The sequence below is a fragment of the Manis pentadactyla genome, chromosome 16, assembly GCF_030020395.1.
Source record: "Manis pentadactyla isolate mManPen7 chromosome 16, mManPen7.hap1, whole genome shotgun sequence".
NCBI lineage: Eukaryota > Metazoa > Chordata > Mammalia > Pholidota > Manidae > Manis > Manis pentadactyla.
Window position 1 is genome coordinate 36,877,865 of NC_080034.1, and position 26,670 is coordinate 36,904,534.

Consider the following 26,670-nt stretch of genomic DNA (forward strand, 5'->3'; position numbering starts at 1 on the left):
GCAGCCACATTCATGGACCACAGGGGGATGTGTGAAGAGGTACAAAGCTTTGGAAGGGAGTTCAGCAGGGCCTACCAAGAATATAAGTGTGTTTCCTTTGGGATCCAGTCATTCTGTTTCTGAGAATACACCTTTCAGAAATGTTCTCACAATACACACAAAAATATATTTATAGAGAGATTCTCAAAAGTACTGGGTTACAATTACAAAAACTTGGGGGAAAATCCAACTGACTAGAAATAGGGTTTGGATAAGTAAACACTGTGGAATAGTATGTAGCTACTATAAAGAAAACTAGGTCTGTGAGTCCTGACTGGAATGGACACATGGGCATTCCCAAAGCTGCAGAGCTGGGGTCTCATGGCCGTTTGCCGAATGGTGATGCTATCCTTGTCTGTGAACATTTAGAGTTCATAAAACCATGTTTCAGGGAATGTGGTGCAGGAAGGCTTAGGGTGATTTTGTTCTTTAAGACAATGTATATAACTTATATCAAGAATATTCCAAGCATGGGATATTCTTAGTCTTCATGTCTTCCACTAAGCCTTGAGAATTTTACTTACCTCTCAGAACCCCAAGTGAGAAAGAAAAAGTCGAACTTGGATGTCCTACTTTTCAACTGTCTTGGGTTATAAAGAGGGAGGGATGTTTCCTTGGGGAGGGAGGCAGTGACCTAGTTGTGGACAAGCTGGTTTTGACCCACCTCCTTGTCCCCTCCCCACATCCCCGTCTAGGTTGGGGTGGGAGTGGGGCCTGCAGGTTCCACCCCAACTCTTGGAAGTCTGACATCGCTGAACACCACTCCTGAGTACTGACTGTCCTTAGAGGTCTGAACCCTTTCACCCGCTAAGAAAAGAAACTATTTGGGGCTTAGAAACAAGAAAGGGAGTGTTGTCTGCTCTTTGACCAAGAAACTCGCTTAAGACAACATATATTGTGGAACTACCACGACGGGAACATAAAAAAGAAAAAAAAAGAGTGAGTTGTAGAACAGTGTGTATTGAATGTTCCCATCTGTGAGCATAACAGTAACAATCATAATGATAATAATAGTACTAAAGTGATGCTATGCTGTTTTCTTTAAAAAAGATCCCAGAAGAGCTTATTCAAAACAGTGGGGTGATGGGGTCTCTGGTGTTTTCAGTCGCACCCAGACATGCATTCCTCTCACAGTACAGCAGCTCTGCTTCCAGCAGTGGGCCCCACAGGCTTGCCTGCCTGTCAGTAGGCTCTTGTTTTGATAGATCAGACCTTCAAGGTCTGTCCCGCATGGCTCATTTTCTGGTGAGTCCCCTCCAGCATGGGCCTAGTGCCAAAGGCCCTCCCGGCTGATCACATTCCCCGGGGGTGGGGCGGGAGGTGGGGGCGGGGATTTCAGAATGGTCAGAAAGGCTTGGCTCTCAGGTTTCACCTTGCAGGCAGCGTCTTGCAGGTGGAAACCTGGTCCTACCCTGAACTTAAAAGGAAGGTGGGAGCTGACTAGCAATGAAATTCACTAAGGGCAGAAAAGGCTGTGAGCAGTGCTTCGGGGATCAACCTTGGCTTCCACTTCCAAGATACTGATTTTAAATTTCTTATTTCAAGTTTGTTTTCTCTTTTATTTCCTTCTATTTGCTTTTTTTTTTTATTTTGGTATAGGTAATGTAAAATTACTTGAACAATATTATGATTACTAGACTCCCCCTATTATCGAGTCCCCCCGACATACCCAATTAGTCACTGTCCATCAGCGTAGTAGATGCTGTAGAATTACTACTTGTCTTCTCTGAATATACTGCCTTTCCTGTGTCCCCCCCTCCTACATTATGTGTGCTAATCGTAATGCCCCCTTTTCTCCCTTCTCCCTCCCCTTATCCCTCCCTTCCCACCCATCCTCCCCAGTCCCTTTCCCTTTGGTAACTGTTGGTCCATTCTTGGGTTCTGTGAGTCTGCTGCTGTTTTGTTCCTTCAGTTTTTTCTTTGATCTTATATTCCACAGATGAGTGAAATCGTTTGATACTTATCTTTCTCCGCCTGGTTTATTTCACTGAGCATAATACCCTCCAGCTCCATCCATGTATTTGCTTATTTTTTAGATGCATGAAGGAAACACTTCTCTTCCTAGTTTAAAAATTACCATCAGAAGGGCACGTAGAAATTGTCAGACAGTTTTGAGTAAACGTATTGACATATTTCCTGATAGGAACAGTTCCTTAATCTGAAATCATCTTTGATTTCTTAAAATACAGCCTACTGGACATAATGGCTAGGTCATTTAATGTACTTTCAAGTTTAATTTAGGGCCTGATATTAAGAAATACTGTTGCCTTGCTGCTCTGAGTGGTCCTTCTGTATCTCTAAGAACAACCCAGAACAGCCCAAAGCAGATGATTCCCTGTTAATCAGTCAGCAAGCTATGGCTTGTCACCTGTTTTTGTGTGGCCTGAGAGACTTTGAGAATGGTTTTTACATCTTTAGATGTTTGAAAAAAATTCTTTTAAGAATAATATTTCGTGGCATGTGACATTTATATAAAATGCAAATTCAGTGCCCATAAAGAGTTTTACTGGAACACAGCCATACTCATTTGTTTACCTACTATCTATGGCTGCTTTCTCACTCCAGCCACAAAGTTGAATAGTTGCAACAGAGGCCATATGGCTCACAAAGCTGGAAGTAATTTATCCCTTTACAGGAAAACTTTACCAAACCCTGGTATACATGATTCAGTCAACAGAAGTCTGTGGAGAAGCTGCTGGTGAAGGGTGTGCTCTTGTGGCTCCCATGGGTGTTGATTCACTGCTAGGGAGTCACAGCCCAGGGCGACAAGTGCTAGGATGGGGCAGCATGGGAGTTTAGCAGGGGTGGAGCAGAGACCTCCGAGCCACACTGGGAGATCAGGGAAAGCTTCCCCGAGGCAGCAATGTCTAACCAGAAACTAGAGAGGAAGAAGGAGCAGGCCACTGAAAGATGGGCAAGGGGAGGTTGGAGGCAGCAGGAAGAACATTCTGGGCAGAGAGAACAGCATGTCCAGTGGCCAGAGGAATCATGGCTTGCTGGAGGACTGGGTCATGTTTGCATTATCATTTGCATTGATAATGTCTAGTTTGCATGTGAATAAATAATTGCCTATATAGGGCTCTTAGTGATTTAAACAAGGAAGAGGGAAGGTCAAATCATTGATTCAGTAATTAACTCATTCATTCACTCATTTATTCATTTATTTGTCCAACTGGAATCCATCGAGCACTTTCTCAGTGCTGAACACAGGGCTAAGTTCTGAGGATACAGAGGAAAACACAAGGAGGCCCCTGTCCTGAAGGTGCTCATGGTCTAGTAAAGAAAGCAGAAAAATTATTCCCCCAGGTGGGAGGGGTGCCTATGCTTCCATGTCAGGAGGGTCCAGTCCATTTCCAATGTTCTTCTTCCTGACCACATAGTCATTTTCCCAGCCTGCCTTGTAGCTAAGGATGGGCCTTACCTAGTTTTGGTCAATAGATACCTGAGGGCTGCTGAGAAGGGTCTGGAAAAACTCTTTGGATTAAAGGTGAAGCCATAAATGACACATGACTTTGTCCCTCTTGCTTGCCTTTGAAAAGGACTGTGATGGTGGCACAGTGGAATCGTGGCAGCCATCTTGTGATCATGAGGTGATGAGCATCAACACCTTGTTGGCATCATCGAGCTGCTACACCAAACCTGAAACTGCCCACCTTTGGGGACTCCTAGTTGGATGAGATTATTACATGTCACTATTGCCTAAGGCAGTAGTCCTTGGCTGGGAGTGATTTGTCCTCTAAGGGATGTTTGGCAATGTCTGGAGATATTTTTAGTTCTCACTACTGGCATGGGGGTACTGCTGGCATCTAGTGGGTAGAGGCCAGGGTTGCTGCTGACAATCCTACAATACACAGGACAGCCCCACAACAAAGAATTATCTGCTCCAGACTGTCAATAAAGCCCAGGTGAGAAACCCTGGCAGAGCCATTGTTAACCAAGTGCTTTCTTCACTGATGAAGAGGGTTGAGAGCCAAGCCAGAGAAGGGAAGGTGAACAAGCCAGTGTCCGCCTTAGGAGAGGGAATTATTCCAGTGGGCTTCACTCACGCAGCACTGTTAGGCTTGGAGCAGATCCCTTGAGAGAGGTGTGGATGCCAGTCCCTCACATGACACCTCTTTGTGAGCTTTTCTAGACCTAATGCTGTCACTGCCCAAGTGCTATGTGCCCTGGGCTAGGACCTCATGTGAATCACCTCCTTGAAGTTTCCCAGCAAGTCTGCAAGGTTGCCATCATTTACTCCCATTGTACAGCTGTGAAAACTGTGGTTCAGGAAACAGTGGAGTGCCATGGTTAATAACAGGCTTTGGGGACTGACTGACAGGTTTTAATCTGCCATTTAGCAGTGTCACTTAAGTGGGTTTTATTTTTTGTCTTTTTGAGAGTCACTTTTCAGATCTTTACAATAACAGTATCCACTTTATAAATATTATTATGGGGTAAAAATAAATAACGCATGTAAAAGCTCTTAGAACAGAGCCTGGTATATAATGATATATAATTAAAAATGCAATATTAATAATAATATTTCACAAATGGTTGCTGTTGTTTCACTATTACTAGTTTTCCCAACTGGGGATGGGGAGCTGGGCTGCAGAGCAGCTCTGTCCAATGGCAAAGCTGTGCCAACAGGATGATCACCTGAGCTGCCCACTTGCAGGGGGGCCCGAAGAACAGCTGAGGGAGAGGACATTCTGGGAGCTACTGGGGGGAGAGAAGAAGCCACTGAGGCAGGGGAATGTGGAAGGGAATTGAGATTCATCGAGCACTTTAGGCACAAGACCTAAATTCAGTCATTTGCACAGGAAGGAAAAGAATATTCCGAGGTTACCTTCCAGCCAAGGGACTTTGGTCTTTTGTCCTGACCTGGCTAGAGAAAAGATGAAGTCAGTCTTTCAGGAACCTCTCAGTGAGGAAAGGGAAGAGCACATCTTTCCAGGAAGCTCGGTGGCTGGGAGGCCCAAACACAGGGTGGGGCTGGACCTTGAAACCGTGGATTCCAGGGAGAGTGTGGCCCTGGGAGGGGGCATGCTCACACACATGCCTTTTGCTCCTGAGTCACCAAAGGCACCTGTTCTCCTTTTCTGTAATGCAAATTCTCTTGTAGGGGCAGGGGCGGGTATCTGGGCATTGGGATTCCAAACTCACATGGGTTTGAGTGTGTCTTGTGAAAATTCTCCTAAATGTGTCACTCAGAGGTGCCCCACCTGTGGTTCCTGAGACTGGGACACTCTCTTCTACTGCCCCCTCTTTTTCTTAAAAACTTGAAATAAATTAAATTTAATTAAAATTTTTTAAAATCAAATATACATCACAGTGGTTCAGCAGTCTCCCTCTCCTCGCCCCCACCCTCTCCCTCTCCTCACCCCCACCCTCTCCCCTCCCCCTTGGTAACCCCTAGTCACTTCTCAGTGTCTGTGAGTCTAATGCTGTCTGGTTCCTTCTGTTTTGCTTTGTTTTTATGCTCCACAAATAACTGAAATCATATTCTACTGCCCCCTTTTAATTTAATACCTCCACCTTTACTCAAGACCAAGTTTATCTTCTGTGCCCCCCTGTTGTGTACCCAGGCCATGCAAGAGGATGAATAATCTTTCTAGACAAATATAGAGACTCTCAGGAAAAGGAAAAAGTCTCCATGTTGTGAATATCTCATTGCTTATTTACTCATTTTATTGTTAGGGGGCATTTGAGTAGTTCCAAGGTTTTGAGTTCTTGGCTATTACAGACAGTGCAGATATAAGCACTCATCCATGCTGCTTGTGCATGTGTTTCTGTCCTGTCTGTGTCTGGGAGGTGCTGGTCAGCTTTAGGAGATGTTGCCGCCTGGTTTTCCAAGGCAATGGCACCATTCTCCACTCCTCCTGCAGTGGGTCAGAGTTCTGGGTGCCCTGCTTCTCTCCGACACTTGTATTGTCAGTCTGAGAATTTACCACTACAGCTACGCACAGTGGCATGGCTGAATCTCACAAGCATGGAATAGAGTGAAAAAGCCAGACCTAAAAGAATGCCAGCAGCCCGATTCCCATTTACGCAATGCCTCCACACAGGCAAAAATCATCTAAGCTGTTAGAAGTCAGGAAAGTGGTACCCAAGAGAAGCACAAGGGGGCTTCTGGGGTGCTGATAATGTTCTGGTTCTTAATCTGGGTGCCAGTTACACGGGTTTATTCCCTTTATGAAAATTCATCAAGCTATACAATTAAGATTAGTGGATTTTTCTATATGTTCTACCTATATAAAAATTTCAAAAAGTGTTCTCTCTCAGTCTCCTCTCTTGCTTCCTCTGTCACCTCTCCTCGCAACACTTGGTTGGGAGCTGTCCCCATCAGAGTCCCCTTGTGATTACGCAGCCTGGGCGGTTGCACGGGGCCCACGCTCAGAAAGGCCTGCAATTGGTTTCATGCTCTGCTGTCTCTGTGTTGAAATTCTTAACACTTTTTGAACAAGGCACCCTCCGTTGCCATTTGACACTGGGCCTCACGCGTCGGGCAGCAGTGACTCATCACAGATCCCTGCTCAAGGCTTGGTCTTTGATGGGCATGGAGGACAGGGCTAGCTCACCCCTCTGCCTGGTAGAGAAGGTGTCCAATGCCCACGATGGCCCCAGGATGGTTCTCTTTCCCGGGAAAACCTGGGATTGTACATACCTGCAGTTTACTGGAATTACTGGGTCATGGGGTAGGTTTGGGCACACAACGCCCCATGTGGCCCTCAGCCCTTGCTTTTCCATCTGCTTTTAAAAAAAATTGTGGCAAGATATGCATAAAATGGTATTTACCATTTTAACCATTTAAATCAGCAGCCTAGTGACCTTAAATACATTCACATTATTGTACAACCTTCTCTACCATTCATCTTCCCAAACTAATACTCTATATCCACACAAGAGGGGCTCCCCATTCCCTTCCACCTGCTCCTTATGATTTTTTCTGTATGTCTCTCTTCCCAACTGCACTGTGACCTCCATGTGGGTGGGGTGGGGCTTATTTACCTCTAAATAAGGAGCGTGTATGATGCACACAGGGTCTGGAGGACATGGTTAAGAACACAGTTTTGGTAAATAAATGAAAAATATGTGCTACAACTTAACTCTTGTTTGAAGCCTGAGTAAGCACTTCAGTATTGAGACAGTGCCCAGCACATAGCTGGGTCCAAAACCTGTTTGCTGACAGACTGAACAAAGCATTAATGACTCTGCTACCAATTGTAAAATACTGGCCCTTTACTGGGCATGCACTGGATGCTAGACACTCCTAGTACTCAGAAAATACTTAGAAAAGTGCCTGGTACTCAATACATTATCTTCTTTTCCTAATGAGCATTACCACATTTGGTCCTAACAATCAGCCTCTAAGGTGACCACTCAGTTTTTGAGTGAGAAACAAACTCAAAGACATGGTGTCCCCTGCCAGAGGTCACACTGTCCAGTCTGGGTGACTCCAAAGCTCAGTGATTTCAATATTGACTTTGCAAGGCCTGCCCATATTATTAAACAAAAGATGATTTCTGACATGTTTTGCTTTTGTTGACATAAAGCTAGTTTTTCTTTTCTGATCAAATACATGCACAAACTCTCTTAAAAAATCCAGAAACTACAGAAAGTGAAAATGTGAATTTTTGAAACTTCTTAGAATGTTCTGTCAGGATTCACAGAGACCCTACCCAGGGGTAGCGGGGTTTCGAAAGCATGCCCCTTCTCAATTTCTCCTTCTGAGTTTTTTCCTCCAGCTCAAGGAGTGTATGTATTGTACGCAATGATCTTTTTTTCTAGATCCTTCCCTCTTTGGAGTTCTTCAGAAAGCTGAGGGAGAATGTGGAGGTGATACAAACTGCCCTTTTCTCCTTGCTCCATGCTGCCTTTCTCAGAAGTCCTTGTTTTCTATTCCATGGGCTGGCTTTCCTCCAGCCAGGCCTAAGGTTGTTTTCTGAGCGTTGGTTTCTTGTTGGGGTTGAGGTGTAATAAGGAAGTTGCCAAATGAAACTGTTGTTTTCCAGGGTAGCTGAGGTAAGCCTCCTATCACTGGAAGAGCAGAAAGCAGCCCTGGGATAGGCCGGGTCCAGCAGTGATGGGGAGAGTCCGGCACAGCCAGGCCCTCAGCTCTCAGGATTGGCTGCCGTGAGCTCAGCTCCCGGAGTTATAAAACTCGACCAGAGCATCTTCAGAGACACTCTAGAAGCTTGTGGCAGGAATAGCATCATCTTCTCCCTGGGCTACCTACCCTCAGTGGACACAACTTTCAGCCTCTGCGGTGTCCGCCAACACCCAACACTGCGGGGGACGCCCGGCTCCGAGCCCCTGGGCTGGAGGTCCCAGCCACTGTGTCTGGGGACAGAGCGACTTTCGTGGTCTGAGGTTGGTGGAATGATACTCCTTTCTCAGGGGCCTGGAGCATTGGGTTGGTATCTTAGGGTCCTGAAAGGAGGAGAGACCCAGGAGTCAGACTCCAAGTCCAGGCCCAGTTGTGCTTCTGGCTTGCTGGGCCCTCCCTGGGCCTCAGTTTCTTCATCTCTTGAAAGAAAGATAGAGCATATTTCAGCGAAGTCATCTCAGCCAGTGCCATGCAAAAAGCACTGAACTTTATACAGCTTTGGACTTTAGAAACTCTGAACCTCTTACTTCCCAGCCAGCAACCCTGAGCAGGAAGTTTACTTCCTTGAGCCTCAGTTTCCTTATCTGTAGAATGGGGGCAACATCACATGCCTCTCCTGCTCATTTTCCTATTGGGTGTTGTCGGTCAAGTTATAGACTTTAAGTGAAGATACATAGTAAAGGGAAACCCCTTTTAAAGGGGAGGTGTTATTACTATCTATGCCTGGATTGAGGGTCTATAATTTTAAGGCTCTTGGAAATTCTAAAGACAGGGACATCTTTTGGGAAGAGCTTCTGGTGGCCTGATTGCCCGTGGTCTTGGGCAGAGGACAAGATGGGGTGGGGACGAGTGGGGGCAGCTGTGGGGTACAAACTCCAGTGCTGGATGGAGGGGAGCAGTGGCAGTTCTGGAGGTCTCTGGCTTTGTGAATGGGGACCATACTGCCGCAGCCAGCCCACCCCACTGCTCTCTCGTGGTGCCTAACGCCCCACCACTAGGGAGTTATTCTTTGGGTTTTGAAAGATCCTCAACAGGCACAAATCCTTGACCTTTTGGAAAATAGGCATCAGGTGACAAGTGTGTTTGGTGGTGACAATAAAGAACAGGCAGACAGTCCAAGTCCACCCCTTTATACTGAGCTGCAGTTTAGACCAGGCAGACCTGACCCTCCCGATGGCACCATGTGGCCACTCAAATGCCTCCATGATCTGAGGCTTTGCGCAAAGATCCCAGAGGGCTCTGTTGCAATTGGGCCCTGGCTGGAGCCTCTGCCTGGGCCCGGGCCTTGCATTTTGACAAAGAGCAGCTGCGGAATGGCCAGGGAAGAGTGCCCAGGCAGGGAATGGCTGCAGAAGCATTGTAATTTGAGGAACAACCGAGAGACCTGGTCAATCGGGGTGGTGAACTGGAACGGAAAGGACTCAGGGGTGACATGGCCTCCCTCAGGGCTGTGAAGGACTGCCACCAGCGACTTCAGCTGCATCTAAGGAAGGCTTTCTGCCTCAAAGGGTGGTGAGTGCCCATTGCAGGAAGGGTTCCAACAGGGGCTCCAAGCCTACGGGAGGTGGGGCTTCCAGCCCTAGGAACCTACCCAGGACCCCACAGAAGAGAAGGGATCCCTTGAATTGTCACCATAACATTTGAGAAGTGGGCAAGGGAGAAGGATGGGTCCAGTGTTGAGGGAAGAGATGACCAACTGTTACCCTGCTTGATTCTGGCCAGCGAAGGTTGAGGGTCTGTTCCCCAGGAAGCCTCTTGCTACACTGCATGTGGGGAAATGTGAGCTGCAGGTGGGACCCATACCATTGTGGGAGCCTAGGTTGAAGGCTTTGACCTTGGCCAGATACAGGGTTTGGAGTGTCCATGGGGCCTAGGCTGGTGAGAAGCAAATGTGAATTGAAGGGTACAGCGGCTGACCCTCCAGCCTATTGACTGGCCACCAGCCCAGGAACATGTGAGCCCTGCCCTGTGCTTACAGTCTCTGCCTCTGGGGCACAGATGTCCTCCTAGGCACATGTGGATGTGTGACTCTGTGTGTACAAGTCACAGTGGGCATGTGTACAGGTGTGGTTAACTCTATCGGTGTGAAATAACAGGTGTGCTCATCTCTAAGTCCCTGTGTGCGCATGTGTGTGTGTCTAAATTTACGGGAGGCCACTTGATGTAGGACACAGAAGAAAGGATTTAGAATCGAGAAGTGGGTCCAAGCCCCAACCGTCTCTGCTTCCCCACTGTGGGGCCTTGGCCAAGCTTCCTAACCACTCAGAGCCTCAGTGTCCCACTGCCGGCCCATCTGGTTCACGGGGCCCCTTGCACTTGGGGCGGGAAAAGTATAGGGTATTATGAATCTGTGTAGGTTAATGTGTGATGACTGTGTTACTGTAACACATGAGTGTCTCAGACCATTTGGGCTGCTGTAACAAATTGCCACTGATTGTTAAAGGCTGGAGCAATGAGTGCCTGTGCGTGTTGCCCCTTGGTCCACACATGTGTGCCACACACTCTCTTCCAGAGCAGCCAGCTATTTGTTAAATATCTATGGTGTAAAGTATAGGGGTGGAGAAGGGGAGGAACAAACGATCTCTATGAAACTGGCAGCCCAGCTGTTACAGAGTAACGCAGCTGTTAAACACATTAGAGAATAGTGTATAGATGAGGTCAGGGTATCATTTAGAATATAAACCCAAAACAGCAACATACTTGGAAAAAAATCAACAAAGTTCCGGCTCCACAATAGCTCAAGGTCAGCTCTGTGCTTTTTCTCTGGTGGTTTGTGGTTGTTTTTAAACAAGCCACTGGTGTGCGTCATGTCTTATCAGAAGTCCTGTGATCTGTAGATCACTTGGGTCTTTCTGAGGAGATTTGTACTTTGCTCAGAAATTATTTGCCAAGGCAATAAATTGACAAGAGCAGCTGGATTTCCACGAAGTGAGTGTCTGCTGCTGTCTCGGGGTGAGTGGTCTGGAAGCAAGTCCTGGCCTGGGTGGGCTTCCCTGACAGCCAGGCTGAGTGTGGGCCCACCTCCAGGCAAAGCAGGCCATAAAGTAAGAAAAAAGAGGAAGGAAAGAGAAAGTCTTGCTTTCCTGAGTTCTGGACAGGCAGGATTTTACAGCTGGCAAGTCTGGAAAGAATTCATTTCAGCACACATAGATGTTGGTGTGTGTGTGAGAGAAAACCCCGTCTTCTCAGGGCTTAGAGACTTCAGCGGTCTGAGGACCCACTGGCCAGGGAGGCTCTTCCCGTGTGTCTGGGCGGTTTGCCCTCCTTGGCCCGACGCACTCTCTCAGCGCCCGGGGCTGGCGCTGGAAGACAGCATCTTTGAAACACTAGAGGGGAGCGCAGTCAGGGAGGAAGAGGACAGTGGCTGAGCTCCAGCCCACCTCCCAGAGGGGAGAGAGCTGCGAGGAGAGCCGTGGAGGATGAGGAATGGGAAGAGGTCCCTGGATTTGGAATTAGGAGGCCTTGGGAGAGCCTAGAGACTCTGCCCTGGGGAAACGCTCTTGGATCACTAAGGTGGCATGTCACCCACCCGCTGCTCCCCTGCCTGTGGGCTGCTCCCCCTGCTCCTCTCCAGGGTCTCCCTCACCTCCCTCTGGGCATGGGGCACTGTTGTTCCAGGGAGGGAATGGCCAAATCAAGGAGGTTTTCTTGAAAAGTCCAGGAAAACCCTTGCCTGGTGGAAGTGTACTGATGCTTTGATTAGAAGTAGGAACATGTCCTTTGAATGTGGTAGGAAGACCCTGTGACTATCAGCAAGGGTGAAAATGGTTCTTGTAGCAATGACAACTTTTAAAAAGATGACTGCACCTCTTCTCCCATTGGCTGGGGAAGGACACTCTGGGCCTCCATGCTATGGGGCCCCTTGAGCCAAATTAATGCAGGAAAAAGGGGCTGAGCTGAACAAGGGTGACCCGTGTGTTTGGCTGGTTTGGTGGTTTTGTTACTGAACTGTTTCTCTGCCAACCCCATCCAATCTGCCCTGAGCACAGGAAAATATGGACAAAGCAGAGAGAACCCTGACACTGTTCAGTAAATACAGTTCATCTCACTTGGCTGAAAATTCTGGCTCAGCTTACTTGGACCTTAAAATGAAATAGACCTTCTACCTAAATTTATCTTCTCTTAAGACCGTGTGCTAGTAAAGAAAGAGCAGGCATCAGGGGGACAGAGCACTCCTGTCATCACCATTCACTCACCTCCCACCCCTGTCCATTTGCCGAAGACTAGAACATTCTCGCTGAGGGACAACCAACATCTTGTTCATTATTATTTCCCCAGCATCAAGCATAATTCCTGGTATACAGTTGGTACTTATTGAATGCTCATTGGAAGAAATAAATGAGAAGAAAGAAAAATATTTCCTTCTATGATTTCTTCTCCTTATCCCACCCCATACCATATTCTGGAGGCATGACTGTAATTCAGCCTCCGAGGCTTTAAGAATATTAGTCAACTTCCATATAAGGTACAAAGGTGTATTGCTAAAAGTTTTCATGTAACTCAGATGTTCCTTTGAAGGAAAATTAAACAACAAATAAAGCCTTCCAAAATACCTGCTTCCTTCCCGGGCAGTTTTCTCATTTCCCCCAAGATTGTCCACATGTGGACCCGCCACCAGTGCTGGTGGTACCACTGGCCCCTGGCCATCTGCCCTAGTCCTTCCTTCCCAGAACACGCTGAGAGGAGGCAAGTCCTCCTGAATGGTACTGTCACCTTCGAATGTCTCTTTATTTCCCCATGCCTTTTCTTTTCTCTTTTCATGTACCTTCCTCCCATTCACATGGATCCCTGTGCATCTGAAATTGCAATGATGATTCTTATTTTTACCTCTAAGCTGGACATAGCTAATAGAGTACATTTTAAAGTAATGAATCAGCTGGTACATGCAGGAGATATGACGTAAATACATAATATGTGGAGACATAATACAGTAAGTAACACTTAGTAGATGCATGTTAAGGCTGTAATTGCAAATTAGAGTAGACAATCCGTGAATCTAAAGCCCATATGAAACTCTGGGAGCTCAGGTTTGGGATTCAAAACTATATTTCATTATTCTTTCAACTTCCACCATGGGGAAAAGGGCTGCTGGACACTGTGGACAAATTGGAAAGCCCTGGGAATTTCAAATTAAAGACACACAAAGTAAGTGCACTGCCCAGACCCAGCCTGCTTGAAATGTTGCCAAGAGGAGGTGGTTCTTTCATCTTTTCCTTGGGCAGCTGCTTCATTGTGGATGGAGAACAGAAAGGCCTCTGCTGCTCTAAGATGGGACAGGTCCAGACGGGTTTACTGTATGTTAACTACACATCGGAAGATACCTTAGGTATTGAATGGCTTACTGAATGTTTGTGTTATACATTTCTTCATTAGTTTAGTAAGTACTTCCTGAGTGCCAGTGATGTGCCAGGCATTGTTCTAGGCACTCAGAGTACAAGACCTAGCAAAACAGATAAAGGAGAGGGAGAGAGACTCAGACAACAAACAGGCACATAAATATGTGACACTGCATAACTTCAGGAGGTAAGGTAAAGGGGGAGAGGTTGTGCTGGTGTGGGGCGAACAAAGAGGGCCTCTATGGGAAGGTGACACTTGAGTGGAGTCTTGAAGGAAGTGAGAGGGCAAACCAAAAGATTGTCTAGAAGAGGTATGTTCCAGAAAAGAAGTTCCTGAGACAAAGTAGGCCTGAGGGACAGTGAGTAGGGCTGTGTGAGTGAGTCATGAGAGGGGACTGGAGAGGCCACAGAGCCTTGCTGGCCACTGTAAGGCCTTTGACTTTGACTCTAGGGCAAGGGGAGCCATTGGAGGCAGGAGGCTGACGTGCTCTAACTTATGCTGTGAAAGCCCCCAGGAGCCGGGGGCGGGGGGGCAGTTTCTCCATGGATAGAGCAGGGAGACTAATTAGGAGGAGATGGCAACAGCCCAGGTGAGCGGAGGGGGTGCCCAGACCCAGGCGGTGGTCGAGAAGGTGCATTGTCGTGGTGGAGGTCTGACGCCATTTGGAAGGCTTTGCTGATGGATCAGATGTGGGAGTGAGAGAAAGAAAGGAGTCAGGGATGACTGCCAGCTGGGCCTGAGCAATCGGAAGAACCCAGCTGCCATTTACTGCTCTTTATTGTCTTAACAGCCTGTGAGAGACAGGAAGGTGTGTCAGGCAGGTTTCAGAAAAGATACATCAGCTTCCCAAAGTCCAGAGGGCAGGACTTGGCCTCTGGGTCCGGCTGTATTAGTTTCCTGTTACCATTATAATAAAATGCCACAAACCCAGTGGTTCTGGAATAACAAGGATTAGCTATCTTACAGTTCTGGTGGTCAGAAGCCCAAAATTGGTCTCCATGGACTAAACTGAGTCCACTGGCAGGGCTGTGTTCCTTCTGGGGTCTCTGAGGAGCTATGCACTAGCTGTGAGATCTGGAGCTCAGTTTCCTTCTCTGGAGAATGTGGACAAGGATAGCCCTCCGTCCCAGGGCTGTTGAGGAATTTAAACGAGACAACAGCTCTGAGAGTCGTATCACCCATGTTAGCGGGTCGGTTGGGCAGGTGCACCTGTCAGCCTGAGCCCACCTCAGCAGTCTCTGGTAGGCCTCTTCTAACAAAGCTGCTTGTTTTGGCTGTAGCATGACGGAGCATCCGCAGTGCCCGAGGACGTCTCTCTCAGGGAGGAGAGCCAGGTCTCTGGACAGGTCACAGAATCCCCGGAAGGACTCGGAGTCGTGCGACTGCCACTGCCTTTCCCTGCTCACGCCCCCCTCCAGGAGGGCGCTTCAGGGGACAGCCAGCAATGGGACCAGATGCCCCAAGAGCCCAGCTCAGTCAGCAGAGGCTCAGGGCACCATGGCCGCAGCCCTAAGCCTGGAGGGGCCCAGGGAGTTTCTCCCCAGCGAGCGCAGGCCTCCACCGGACACCAAGAAGGACAAGGCCCAGAGGCGGGCCCAGCAGGGCTGGCTGAAGACTGCGCTGAACTTCGTCCTCAGGGTGGGCCCTGAGGAGCCCAAAGAAAAGGGCAGCAGGAGGGCGAAGGGGAAGGAGGGTTTCCCCCAGCCTGCAGAAACCCCTGAGTCACCGGGACAGCCAGCTTCCAGGAAAAAAGCCCACGACAAGAAGGCTACCCGCAGGAAACACAGTCACAAGAAACAAGGTGCTGAGGAATCCCAGGGGGCCCAAGATCAGGAAGCTGAAGGTCAAGGGGCAGGGCTGCTCAGGATGGCTGTTGCCTCACTCTCCGTGCAGGCGCACCTGGGCCCAGCACCCTCGGGTGAGTGGACCATGCACATTTCTATGGCAACCCCATTGCCCCGCACAGGGGCTAGGGTGCTCTGAGCTGGCTCTTCAAACCTCTCAACTGAGGGAGTGAAAGGTGGGGCAAGTGTCGGGAACAAGACCACTGTGACATTTCTTTGGGGCAGAACAACACGATGACTGAGACCTTGATGTCTCAGACAAACTTCACTATCTGTGTGACCTGGGGCTGGTGACTTTCCTCTCTGAGCCTCAAACTTTTTCCATGGGGGGGCCATGGTTCAGAGCCGACACATGGAAATTGCTCCATAAATAAAGCACTCTAATTTAAGGTACACAGACCTGGAAGAAATGGGAAGGCTGCAGGGAGGCGAGGAGGGAAGCCCTACCCACACACTAGTACATACGTGAGGCCGGGGGTGGGTGCCTGGGAAGTAGAAAGAGCCAGCTTTGGGGTGCATTGGTCCATTGGGATCAGCTTGTGTGACTTTGTGTAAGTTGCTGCCCCTCTCTGGAACTTTTGATTCCCCATTTGTAAAACGAGGGAGCTGGTCCCCAGGGAACCTTCCATTTCTGACTCCTAACCTCCTGGAGTTGAATGCCTCTCAGCTCCTGTGGGGAAGGGGAGCTTTGCCCTGTAGCGCTCAAAACTTACCATGTTCAATGTGGAGAAGAGACCAAGGGAGGTCCGGGGTACTTTGGAGGTCGGGGTCGGGGGGAAGGATGTCTGGGTTGAGGCAGCCTCTTTTCAAATGGAAACCTTGGCAGGTTTCTGACTTTTGATTGGTCCTCAAACTACAACAGAGTTTGTAATGTTTCACTGTTGATCAACCAAGTCAGAAGAATGTCACTGACACCCCCTTCCCCCCTCCACCACTTACTCTCACCTTTATTCCAGGGTGGGAGGATTCTGCTCTCCAGCAGTCCTTGCTCACCGAAGGAGGGGGTGCTGGAGTCCTGGAGGGTTCTTCCCAAGCCCCAGGTGACCAGCGGGAAGGGGAGCTCAAAAACCTTGACGGTGAGTTGAATCTGCTCAGTGTCCTCATTGCCTGCAGCTGGGGTGGCTGTTGTGCATTGCTCTGGATGACTGCTTAGACCTTGATGGCCACTCTCAAGCTGTGTGTACTGATCTTGCCCCTTCTGGTACTTCTGGTCACATTTGCTTATTTTAGAGTTTCATAGAAGGGAGTCTTGGAAATTAGAATGGCTGCTGGCAAATGCTCCTGCCTGTGTGTCAGTAAGCATGGGACATTTTTTAGTCTTTTTAAATTTACAGGAGTAATAGAAAATAGAGGAATATAGAATATATATATATTCTAGATACATTTAAATATATAGAAGAATGGAAAGAACAGTTCTTTGCACACTCATATGCTCACAGTTGTTAATAGCTGGCCATATTCCCTTCATTTGTGTGTGTGCGTATAATTTTGTGGCTGAATCATTTTAAGTAAAATGACGCTTCATCCTAAAGTACTTAAATTAAACCTGTGTCTCCAAGAAATAAGGACAATCTCACACACAACCCATACTGTTATTGCTTCTACTAAAATCAGTCGTGCTCTATTAATCCAATTCCCTGTGAAGAATGGGCTTATTTTAAAAGATGTGAAATGGAAGAGCTCTGTGTGTGTCAAAGAATAACCAAAAGGCATTTAATTGTTTTTTTTTGGGGGGGATGTTTATTTTACGTGCTAATTGTTTTCTCATGTGAGAGGTAGACTGAGTCAGGGGAAAAAGCCAAACAGGATTTATAAATGAGAGCGAAGCGAGGGAGGAGAGCGAGGGGTGAAAAAATTTGCGGACAGCTTCGGAACAGGGAATTTTGTTTGTACCCCCTTTTGTGTAACCTGATCATTTGGCGACTAGCAGAGGCCACACTGGCACATTGTCGTTGGACTGGTTGACTGAGGTATCAAAGAAAACCATTTATGTGGTTTGAGGCTTCTCTGTAAAGACCCGGTAATGTGATTGAGGCGTCAATGTGGCAGGTGGTCTCCGTCCAGCTTGCTGGAGTCCTTCATAGTTAGGCTGGGTCTTCACCATTTCCCCTGCTGGACTTTTGCAGGTTGGAAGATCAGCATTAGCTTTGCAAAGTATTTCCAAGCACAGATCCTCATCTGATGGCCTGACAGCCTTCTGAGGGAAGTGGGATAGAGATTAAGACCCACAGTTCATGGGGAAGAGATGAAGGCCCAGAGAGGTTAAGAGACTTACCCAAGGTCACACAGCTTGCTGAACCCAAAGCAGACATTTACAGATCTGTAAAGTTCAAAGGATATAGTGGGGCACAGGTTGAATACTTAAAGGATTGACCTGAAGTTTCTTGCATACAATTTTATGCCTTGGCCTAGTACCTTCCCCTGTGGATCTTCCAGCCCTCTTGCCAAAGGACCAGCCCCTGGGCTGTGGTGCTTTCCCCACTTCTGTGGCGTAAGGAACTGTTTCAAGAGGGCGCTCTCTTAATACAGAAGGCCCCAGCTGGTCTCAGAAGTACAACAGTCACCAGAAAGAGTTCTCTGTGCCTCTAGAAAGATTAACCGGGAGCATTTGCTTTCTTTTAGAGGATACTATACTCCGGATGATAGTGGGATTGCTCCAGAAAGCGGGAGACCAGTGGGAAGAAGAGGTGAGGAGCGGAGTCTGTGTAGCACCCCTGGGCGCTTGTTCCCCCTCCCTCTCCTTCTCCTCAAGTCCCACCTGTCTTTCCAGCCCCAGCTTCCCCTGCTCTGGGCTCTGTCACCTCCATCCCCTGGGGCCGCCTCGAACCACCTGTTGCCCTTTAGTTGCTTCTTGAGGAGCTTTCCCCTCTTCTCACGGTCAGGGCCCTGACTCAGTTTCTCTCATCTCCCACTGCAGCTGCAAGCCCTTCTGCCACAGGGACTAAAGGCGGCTCCACAAAACCCGGCACCAGCCTACAGGAGGAAATCCCAAGAGAAAAAGTCTAGTCTCAAGAGGACCTTTTCTTGTAAGAAACATAGCTCCGAGGAGCCCAAGCGAGCAGGGGCTACAGATGTTTCCAGCCCGAAGTCCCGGCCACCCAAGAGGCCCAGCTTCCTGCCCCTATGTGTTGGGGGCCATCGCCCCTCCATCTCTAGCAGCCCTGGTGAGCAGGCTCACAGTTTCCATAGCAACGCTGCTGCTGCCTCCAGGTCTAAAACCTTCCTTTGGGCTGGAATGGGCCATTTGAAAGGCTGCCATCCCAGTTCTGGCTTTTGCTCTGCCCTTAGTGGGGTGAGGAGGCCTGTGGGGAGGAGAAAAGGGATGCCAGCAGGTCACCTCCACACACGAAACCTTGCCACTTAGGCAGCTCAGCTAAGCCCCCGGTGCAAATGCTCTTCAGGGAACCCCAACGATCCTCTTTCCACAGGCTCAGCTTCCACACCCTTGAAGAGGGGTGGCACATGCAGGCAGGAACTGGAGCCTGGGAGGCAGAACACCTGGGTTCTGAGCTGTACTGTCTATGTCATCCCCCATCTCTGTGCTGCAATCTCTTCACTTATGAAATAAGACACTTCCCTACTGTGTATCCATGCTCAGTCAGTTCTCACAGCCAGTTTATGACTACACGTTATTATCCCCATTTTACAGATGAGTAAACAGAGGCTTAGGGAAGAAAAACAATGTGTTCAAGGTCACATGGCTCATCAATGATGGTACCAGAGCTACAGGGAGGAAGGGTCACCCTGGGTGTCAGGGAGGAACAGCTTAACAGGGCATCCTAGTCGGGGGAACATGCATTTTAAAAAGAATTGTTCAATGCTTAACACCGAAGAGTGGATCCCAGTGCTGGAATTTCAGGCCACAGGGGGAGATAATTTCATGCAGGCGGAGTCTGGCCATGGAAGCAGGAATTACTCTCCACCTCTGTACACCAAGCGAAGATGCAGTGGGGGGAGGGGGGAGGGGGGATGAGGTCCTCAGGGGAGGGAGGAGAGGGGAGTGAAGTCCAGGGAAGTTGTATGGAAGTTCAAAAGGATCAGAGAGCTGTGTCTGGACCAGGGCATGAGAGGCATGGCCCTGCCCAGCTGCTCACCTTCACCCCAGAAAAGCCTTTGCATGATCTGGCCACGGGTCACACTTTGGAGTCCCTGCTGACTCCTGTGCATTAGTTAACACCCTCAGGTGACAAAACACACCCATCATTTCCTCTTGCTTCTCAGGTGCAGAGGAACCTGAAGTCCAAGAGGCCCTTTCTACAGATGGTGGGGGTCCAAGTCCCTCTGAGCTTTCTTCCCGAGCAGGAAGTTGGGGACAGGAAGAGGACTTGCAGCTGGACAGAGCCTCAGAATTCAGTTAGTAGTCCCTCTCCTTTTCTCAGAGGCCCTGGTAAAACGTCTGGCCACTTGCGGAAGAGAAAGTGAACCAGAGAGAGGCAGTGACCTGTCTTTACCTCCCTCTGAGGCGGCAGGCTGCGGAGGCAGCATGGGGGCCAAAGCATAGGCCCGGAGCCAGGCTGGGGTCACGTTCCCTGGCCGAGCCTCAGCTCCTTGGTGGGGCCTACATGCAACGATGCAAGGAAAACATTGGCCTGCGGCAAGGGCTTGGTGGGTGGTGTGATTCTGAGAGCCTGGATTTGAATATGGGCTGTGGATTTGGACAAGTCACTTCATGGCGGGGCCTGGGACACCCAGTGCAAGCTCATTAGCACCCTGGACTATTGCCTGGGAGAATCACCCAGAGAGCCACTTGGGCCTTAGAAAAGTCTTTCTCAGCTTTTTTACACTGAAGTGTAGCCACCACTTTGTTCTTTTTCAGAAGAATTCATCGAGACGATCATCACCCTACTCCAAGATGCCGAGGAGCAGGAGGGAGAGAAGGTGAGCTAGACATTGCAGGTGTAGAGACTGACCCTCACTATGGAATCCCCCCGCCCCCACCTGGCATAGTAACTTCCCTGCCGCTCCCCGTTCTACATCCTTCCAAAGCCCGGCTCCAGTCCCTCCTCCATCCTGAAACCTCCTCTGGTCACTGTAGGCTGCACTTGTTTCCCCAGCTCTGAGCATCCATTGCCCTTGTCTCCAGGTTGAACCCTCTGGTCCACAGTGGGTTTCAGGAGATGCTGATCTCTTCCCCTAGCTCATTTGCAAATCCTCAAAGTCGGGGTCCTGACTCAGTTTCTCTCATCTCCCCCACAGCAATTTCAAGTCCAGGAGCCAGAAGTGGCTGTAGAAAACCTGGCTCCAGCATACAGGAAGAAATCCCACGAGAAAAAGCCCAGCTTCAGAAAAGCTTTTTCTCTTAAGAAACATGGTTCGAAGGAGCCCAAGAGAGCAGGGGCAGCAGATGCTGCCAGCCCGGAAGCCCGGCCACTCAAGAAGCCCAACTTTCGGCCCCTGTGTGTCGGGGGCCATCGGCCCTCCATCTCACCTCCTGGTGAGCAGGCCCAGTTGCCATGGTAACAGAGGTTGCCTCCCGCCCTAGGCTTCCTCCAGGACAGGGTTGGTCAGCTCTGTGGCTTCTCCTTCCATCTTGACTTTCTCTCTCTGCTCTGAGCAGGGTGGGAGGTGTGGAGGGCTGTGGAGAGGGGAGAGGGGCTGCTTGCCAGCAGGATCCACCAGCCACAATACACGCCTTCCCCACATATATCCATAAACCTTAAAAACAAATGCAGTATGAGAGCAGCGCCTCTGTTCATCAGAGAAGTGCATCAGAATCATCTGAAAAGCTAATAGAGAAACAGAGACCCAGGTTTGATGAGGTAGGCTATGGCCCAGGCGTTTTTACTGCTCTGAATTGGGAGGACCACTGGTATACAATGATGCAAGTGATGCTTTTGGAGTGCCTACTCTGTGCCACTTGCACACATATTATCTCACTCACCTGCTCACCATCCTATGAGACCAGACTTACTACACCCATTTGACAGATGGAGAAAGTAAGGTTCAGGTAGGCAAAGCTTCACAGAGTTAGAGGGAAGTGGGCTCACTTGGTGGGAACTTATCCCCCTCCCATCCAGTGAGGAGGCAGGGGGTTGGTGGAGGAGAAGATTTCTGGAGAGAGGCAAAGTGGACTCCTCTGAGGCTGGTCCAGGAAGACTGCGGGCTCGTGGAGCCTGGGAGACCAGGACCCCTCTGGTGCCAGTGCCTTCGGGGACAGCTTCTTGTCAAAAGCTGGATTCTGTGATGTGTTGTGGATCTGAGACAGGTGCAAAACACACTCACTCTGCCTCCTTTTTGCCTTCAGATCTGGACAGCCCAGAGTTCCAGGGGTCCTTGCCTGCAGAAGGGGAACTGGCTGGATCTTCAGAAGCACCCTCCCAGGCCAGGAGCCTCAAGCCGGAAGGGCGACCTCAGGCGGGAGGAGCATGTGAATCTAGTTAGTACCACCCTGCTCTCATCTGGGACAGCTGCCCTGGGACTTTACTTTTGCATGGATTTCACAGGCTGAATCTGAGTGGGGCATTGGGGAGGTGGGGGACAAATTCCCTGTCCAAGGAGATTCTACAGAGAAGGGAGGAGGCAGGGCTAGCCTTTCACCTGGGGCTGTTGGAGCAGAGTTCCAGGTAGAGCATCTTCTTCAGGTGGAGAACACCTGGCTATTCTGTGGGAGGTAACTTCACCCCACCCCACCCCACCCCACCCCACTGGTTTGCTTGAATATTTCATATAAAATTCCTCACTTGCTCTGGGTCTCATAACCAGTGGTGCGCTGGCAAACAGGCTGAAGGTAGATAGATGTTGGGGGGAAACCTGATTTTAAGCTGCCAACGGTTAATAACAATGGGTCCACAAATTTCCTGAATATTTACAATTAACTCTTGGTGTCAGTGGCTACCTGCACACTGCTGTTTATAGACAGGCCGATGGATGCATTCCTGCTCCATCAGTAGCCCTGGCTTTGCCCACGTCACCTCACCCTTGGATTCTGATTAGCTGCTCCTGGTCCCGACTCCCATTCCTGACCATGCTACTCTGCACCCAGGGTAAGAAGTCATCGGGAGGTCTCAGTTTTCCCTCTGTCAAATGGACCTGAGGTGAGGCTCAGCTGGCCCAAATCCCTTCTTTTTCCATAAAGCAAACTCAAACAAAGCTCTCATACTCGAGCCCTAGTTTAGGGGGAGATTTTTCTTTACCCTTCATAACTAAGCTGTGTCCCATATTTTAGAGACAAAATACTGTTTGTAATCAATGGATGTGTTATTGCAGAACTTGTCAACAGCCCCTCAATCTTTGTTTTCCTTAGAGGAGCCAATCATCCAGCGGCTGGTGGCGCTTCTGCAAGAAGTAGACGGCCAGGTGGGAGAGCAGGTGAGGACTGCTCAGTACCCCCAGGGCCAAACCTGGGGGCCTCGGCAACCCACAACCCAGATCTGAGTTTCTCTGTATCTGGGCAACCTTGAGCATATCCCTTAACCTGTCTTGAGTCTCAATTTCCTCTTTTGCAAATAGCGGTTAAATACTTACCTGACAAAGTTTCGTACATATACAGAAACTGCCAGACACAGAGCAGATGAGACAAATGTTAGTTTACAATAATGTAATGCTCCTGTGGCTGCTCCTGCCCGCTAGGATCCCCCGATCCAACTCATTCTTGAAGTTCAGCTCATGCCCCTCCTCCCTGGATGCCTCCTTCACCATGTCCAGCCTGCCAGGCCCACGGATCTGGATTTCTGCTATCTTCCTTTCCACTCTGTCTTGGCACATGCATCAGCATTCGTACAGTCTCCAGTTGTTTCAAACTTTTAGTATTTTCCTCCTCTGTTAGATAGCCTGTAGCAGAAGGTTCCCTGCCTTTGAAAAACTTACAGTTTACCTGGAGAGACAAACACTGATCGCATCTGAGGAGGTGTCAGGTGTGAACGCAGGTCACAGATAAGTAATCAGAGCAGTGGATGCTGTGGGTGACTCACTTACCACTACAGTACACGCTGGCCCCACTCCCCTCTGCCAACACTGGTATCCTTTGGCCTGAGACTGGCCCCTAGAGCCACTTAACCACTCACGTGATAGGCCAGAATGAACACTGTCCACCTTCCCAGGAGGAGCCCCCAACCACCAGCTGATGGGAGCTGGTATATACATACCCCAACTCCCTGGCCCCCTCGGGGGATTACTCTGAGGAACGTTCTACATCGGCTCCCCTAGGGCGCTGTGTGGATTAGACTCCTATAACTCTTAACTGGGTGTGGGCTGCCTTCCCATCCTTGTCCCAGGTCTCCATCCCCCCCATCAGAGTTTCCCAGGATCACTGACCACATAAACTACCTGCACTCGAGCCCCCTTGTCTCTGGGGCAACCCAGCCTAAGACATTTAGGCATTAAGAGGAGAAGGCTTAGGGTAGGAACTAAAATTCATTCAACATGTGCTATGCATGAAACATTTCATGTAAACTGTTCACTTAATCCCCTCCCTGCAACAACAGTGGGGGAGTATTATTATTCCCATTTTACACATGACCAAACAGAGGCTCAGAGAAGTCACCCAGCTAGCAAAGGCAATTTAAGCATCAGTTATCTGAGTCCAAAGACTTGCACTATTTTTTCACTTTGTCCCGCTGCTTGGAGCTGACCTTTGCAGAACAGATTCTGAGGCTGTGGGGGTGGTGGGGTAATCTAACAAGGGGAGCTTGTCCCAGGGACAATGGGGTGCCCAGCCTGGCTGAACGGAGCTAGGGGAGGGGCAGCTGGTTGGAGGAGATTACCTGCGGGTAACACTGACAGCTTGTCATCTTTTCTGCTTCTAGATCAGGCGGCACCCCAGCTTTAAGAGGTTTTTCTACAAGCTCTCAGACTCTTCCCTCAGAAAGCTGGCAGCCACCCTGTGCAGCCCGGAGGCCCACTCCACTGAGCCAGACAGAAGCTCTGCTGAGGGACGCTACCAGTTTGCCTTTGAGCTGGCTAACAAATTCGCGGGCAGCAACAGGCACGCTGTCCTCAGCCTCATGGGACGCCGCTACAGCCGCCGCAGTTACTCCCAGTTCCCCTACGGGGAAGCCCAGCCGGTGAGAAGGGGCAATGCAGCATGAGTGACCACAGGATGTGCTTACTGCCCTCTCCCCTCCCCTGATTAGGTTGGGACTTTGGGGATCCAGCTCAAATGCCCCCTGCTTGCTGAGGCCTTCAAAGACAATTGTACACCCATAGTTGACCCTGTGCTTTTCCAAAACCCTCACTGGCTTTACTTCATAATTAGCATCTTCTCTATTTGGCTCTGGTCTCTAATTATATACGCATTTTCATGCTTTTGATATCACTTTGGAGCTTTGGATAAGACAGTATCAGTGTCTCAGCTCGCTTCTTATTTCACGAGTTCTGCTGCTTGGTCTCCCAATTCAAGACTGTCATACTGTTTAAGTAACCAAACAAAGAAGATTACATATCAGATAAGGGGTGGGTGAGGTAGATGGGAAGGATCGGTGGCTGTTTGGGTCCGGGAAGCCTCCCAGAGCTGCTTCTTCGCAGACCCTGCCTTGGCTGGTTAAGCACAGCCTCTCCTGATCATGTAGACTCTACTGATTTGCTTCCTGCTTTCCCTAATAATCCCCCTTCCCTAAGGCTCTGAGATGTTCCCTTTAGAAATAATAGATATCACTGTATTTTTTTAAGATCTTAGTATTCATATATTTTCTGGGGGACTCTAATAAACAGTTTTCTCCACCTTTTTCAAATTCTCTTAAGATAACCTACTTACAGACATTGGACTGTCTTTAGCGCAGAAGCTACTGAATGTAGGTGTGACTTTAAAGGAATGAAATGTTAGGTTTGTTGGTGGGAAGACAAGACCAGAATTTCTGCATCCAAACCGTCCCCTGGGAAACCAACCGTTATACAATGATGTCACCATCCCCCAGCACTCTCTCTTCCTATTACCTAGAGAATTATGGAATTACCTACAGAAGTCGTGTGATAAGTCTCTCGGGAAAGTGGTCTTATTCCATGACACCTGCCCCTTGTCTTACCAGTACTCACTCTACATTGGCTTGTTTTCCTAGTAGGAACTTCTCATGACCTTAGACCTCTCTTTTCTTAGTAGGTCTTCTCCTGGAGAGTGGGGATATTAGGGATAATTTGCTCTCTAGGATGGATAAGGTAACAGCTTATGGAGTGATGTGGGTTCTTTGTGAAAGATACCACAGAAACTTCAGCTCAGTAGCCCTAACTCCATTTTCTGGCTTTAAAACTACTTATTCATTCATTTATTCACTTACTTATTCATTCAACCAATAGGTATTGAGACCCTCCTATGTGCCTAGCTGTGCAAGGTGCTGTAAGGACGTACGGAAGGTTCTGCTCGTGGAAAAGACAGAATGTTTACTGATAACAGAATTAAATATTAATTAATTGCCAAATCAGTGGTAACTGAGGTCATTAAGTAAGTTGGCCTGCGAGACTTCCAGGAGGTGACAGGCATTGATTGTAGATGGGGAGAAAGGACCAGGAGAACCCTGCAGGGAGGACGGTACTGTGTGAGCAAAGGCGCAGAGGTGGGAGCTGGTGTGGTGTGTCGGCGGGTTAATGAGAGGTCGGCTGTCATCTGAGAGGGACCCATAGATAACCGGGCTATGGCTAAAACCTATGTTGGTTTTTTTTGTCTTTCCAGAACATCACAAGTCATAACAGCCAAAGTCCAGATTAAAAGTTGTTGCACTTTGCACTCAAGTTTCCTTGAATAAGTCAAACAATTGGCAACTTTAACCAGAAGACCCTGAAGATGCTTCATGATGTCCCAATCCAGTGCTTCACAGACAAGACTGAAGAGTGGACGGCCATCTGCATCCATGCACCATTGTGGCTTTATTGAGACTCAGATGCACAAAGCATTCTTCCACAAAGCTGGAGGCAGAGGCTGTATTGGGGGCAATAAGCACTGGACTGGGAGTTTGGAGAGGAGGGCTCACCCACTGACCTGCCCCAAAGTTGTGGCAAGACCCTCTACATGTCCCCTCACCTCTCCAGACCTTGGATTCTGGGCTAGACTAGGTGGCCCATTGGATTCTTTCTGACTCTCTTATGCTGAAATACCTAAAGAGAGGTAGTGAGCATTTTCATGCTGTGGCTCCATACACCCCATTGAGCTGGATTCTTAAAGTACTTACAGAGGGAGGGAGGGAGAGAGGGAGGGAGGGAGGAAGGAAGGGGAAGGGAAGGGAAGGGAAGGGAAGGAGAAAGGGAAGGGAAGCACTGAGATCCAGGCAGTTCTGCCTGGCATTCCCTGGGAGGCCTTGGGCCTCAACTGGAATTATGTAACCAGTGGTTCTAAGTTTGGAGTTAGGGAAGAAATGGGGGAGCTACCTCAACAGGCACTGGGCCTGAGCATTGAACCCAGCCAGAGTTAAGGTCTTTGCAATCTGGGGCCAAACC

At 49.0% G+C, this 26,670-nt stretch overlaps 1 protein-coding gene across 2 annotated transcripts; it reads left to right on the forward strand.

Moving 5' to 3' along the window:
* Positions 1–8,075: 8,075 nt before the first annotated feature.
* On the forward strand, positions 8,076–26,411 carry BNIP5 (BCL2 interacting protein 5). Of its 2 annotated transcripts, none has more exons than XM_036917470.2 (12): positions 8,076–8,391; positions 14,746–15,383; positions 16,266–16,385; positions 17,932–17,996; positions 18,227–18,473; positions 19,531–19,662; positions 20,126–20,187; positions 20,506–20,743; positions 21,554–21,685; positions 22,553–22,617; positions 24,054–24,311; positions 25,910–26,411. In XM_036917470.2, the coding sequence occupies exons 2-12, from the start codon at positions 14,747–14,749 to the stop codon at positions 25,943–25,945; spliced, it is 1,992 nt and encodes a 663-aa protein (XP_036773365.2). In that variant the 5' UTR covers positions 8,076–8,391; position 14,746; the 3' UTR covers positions 25,946–26,411. The 2 variants fall into 2 exon arrangements, with proteins under 2 accessions (XP_036773365.2, XP_036773366.2); XM_036917471.2 differs by lacking the exon at positions 8,076–8,391 and adding an exon at positions 10,990–11,080.
* The last annotated feature ends 259 nt before the right edge of the window (positions 26,412–26,670 follow it).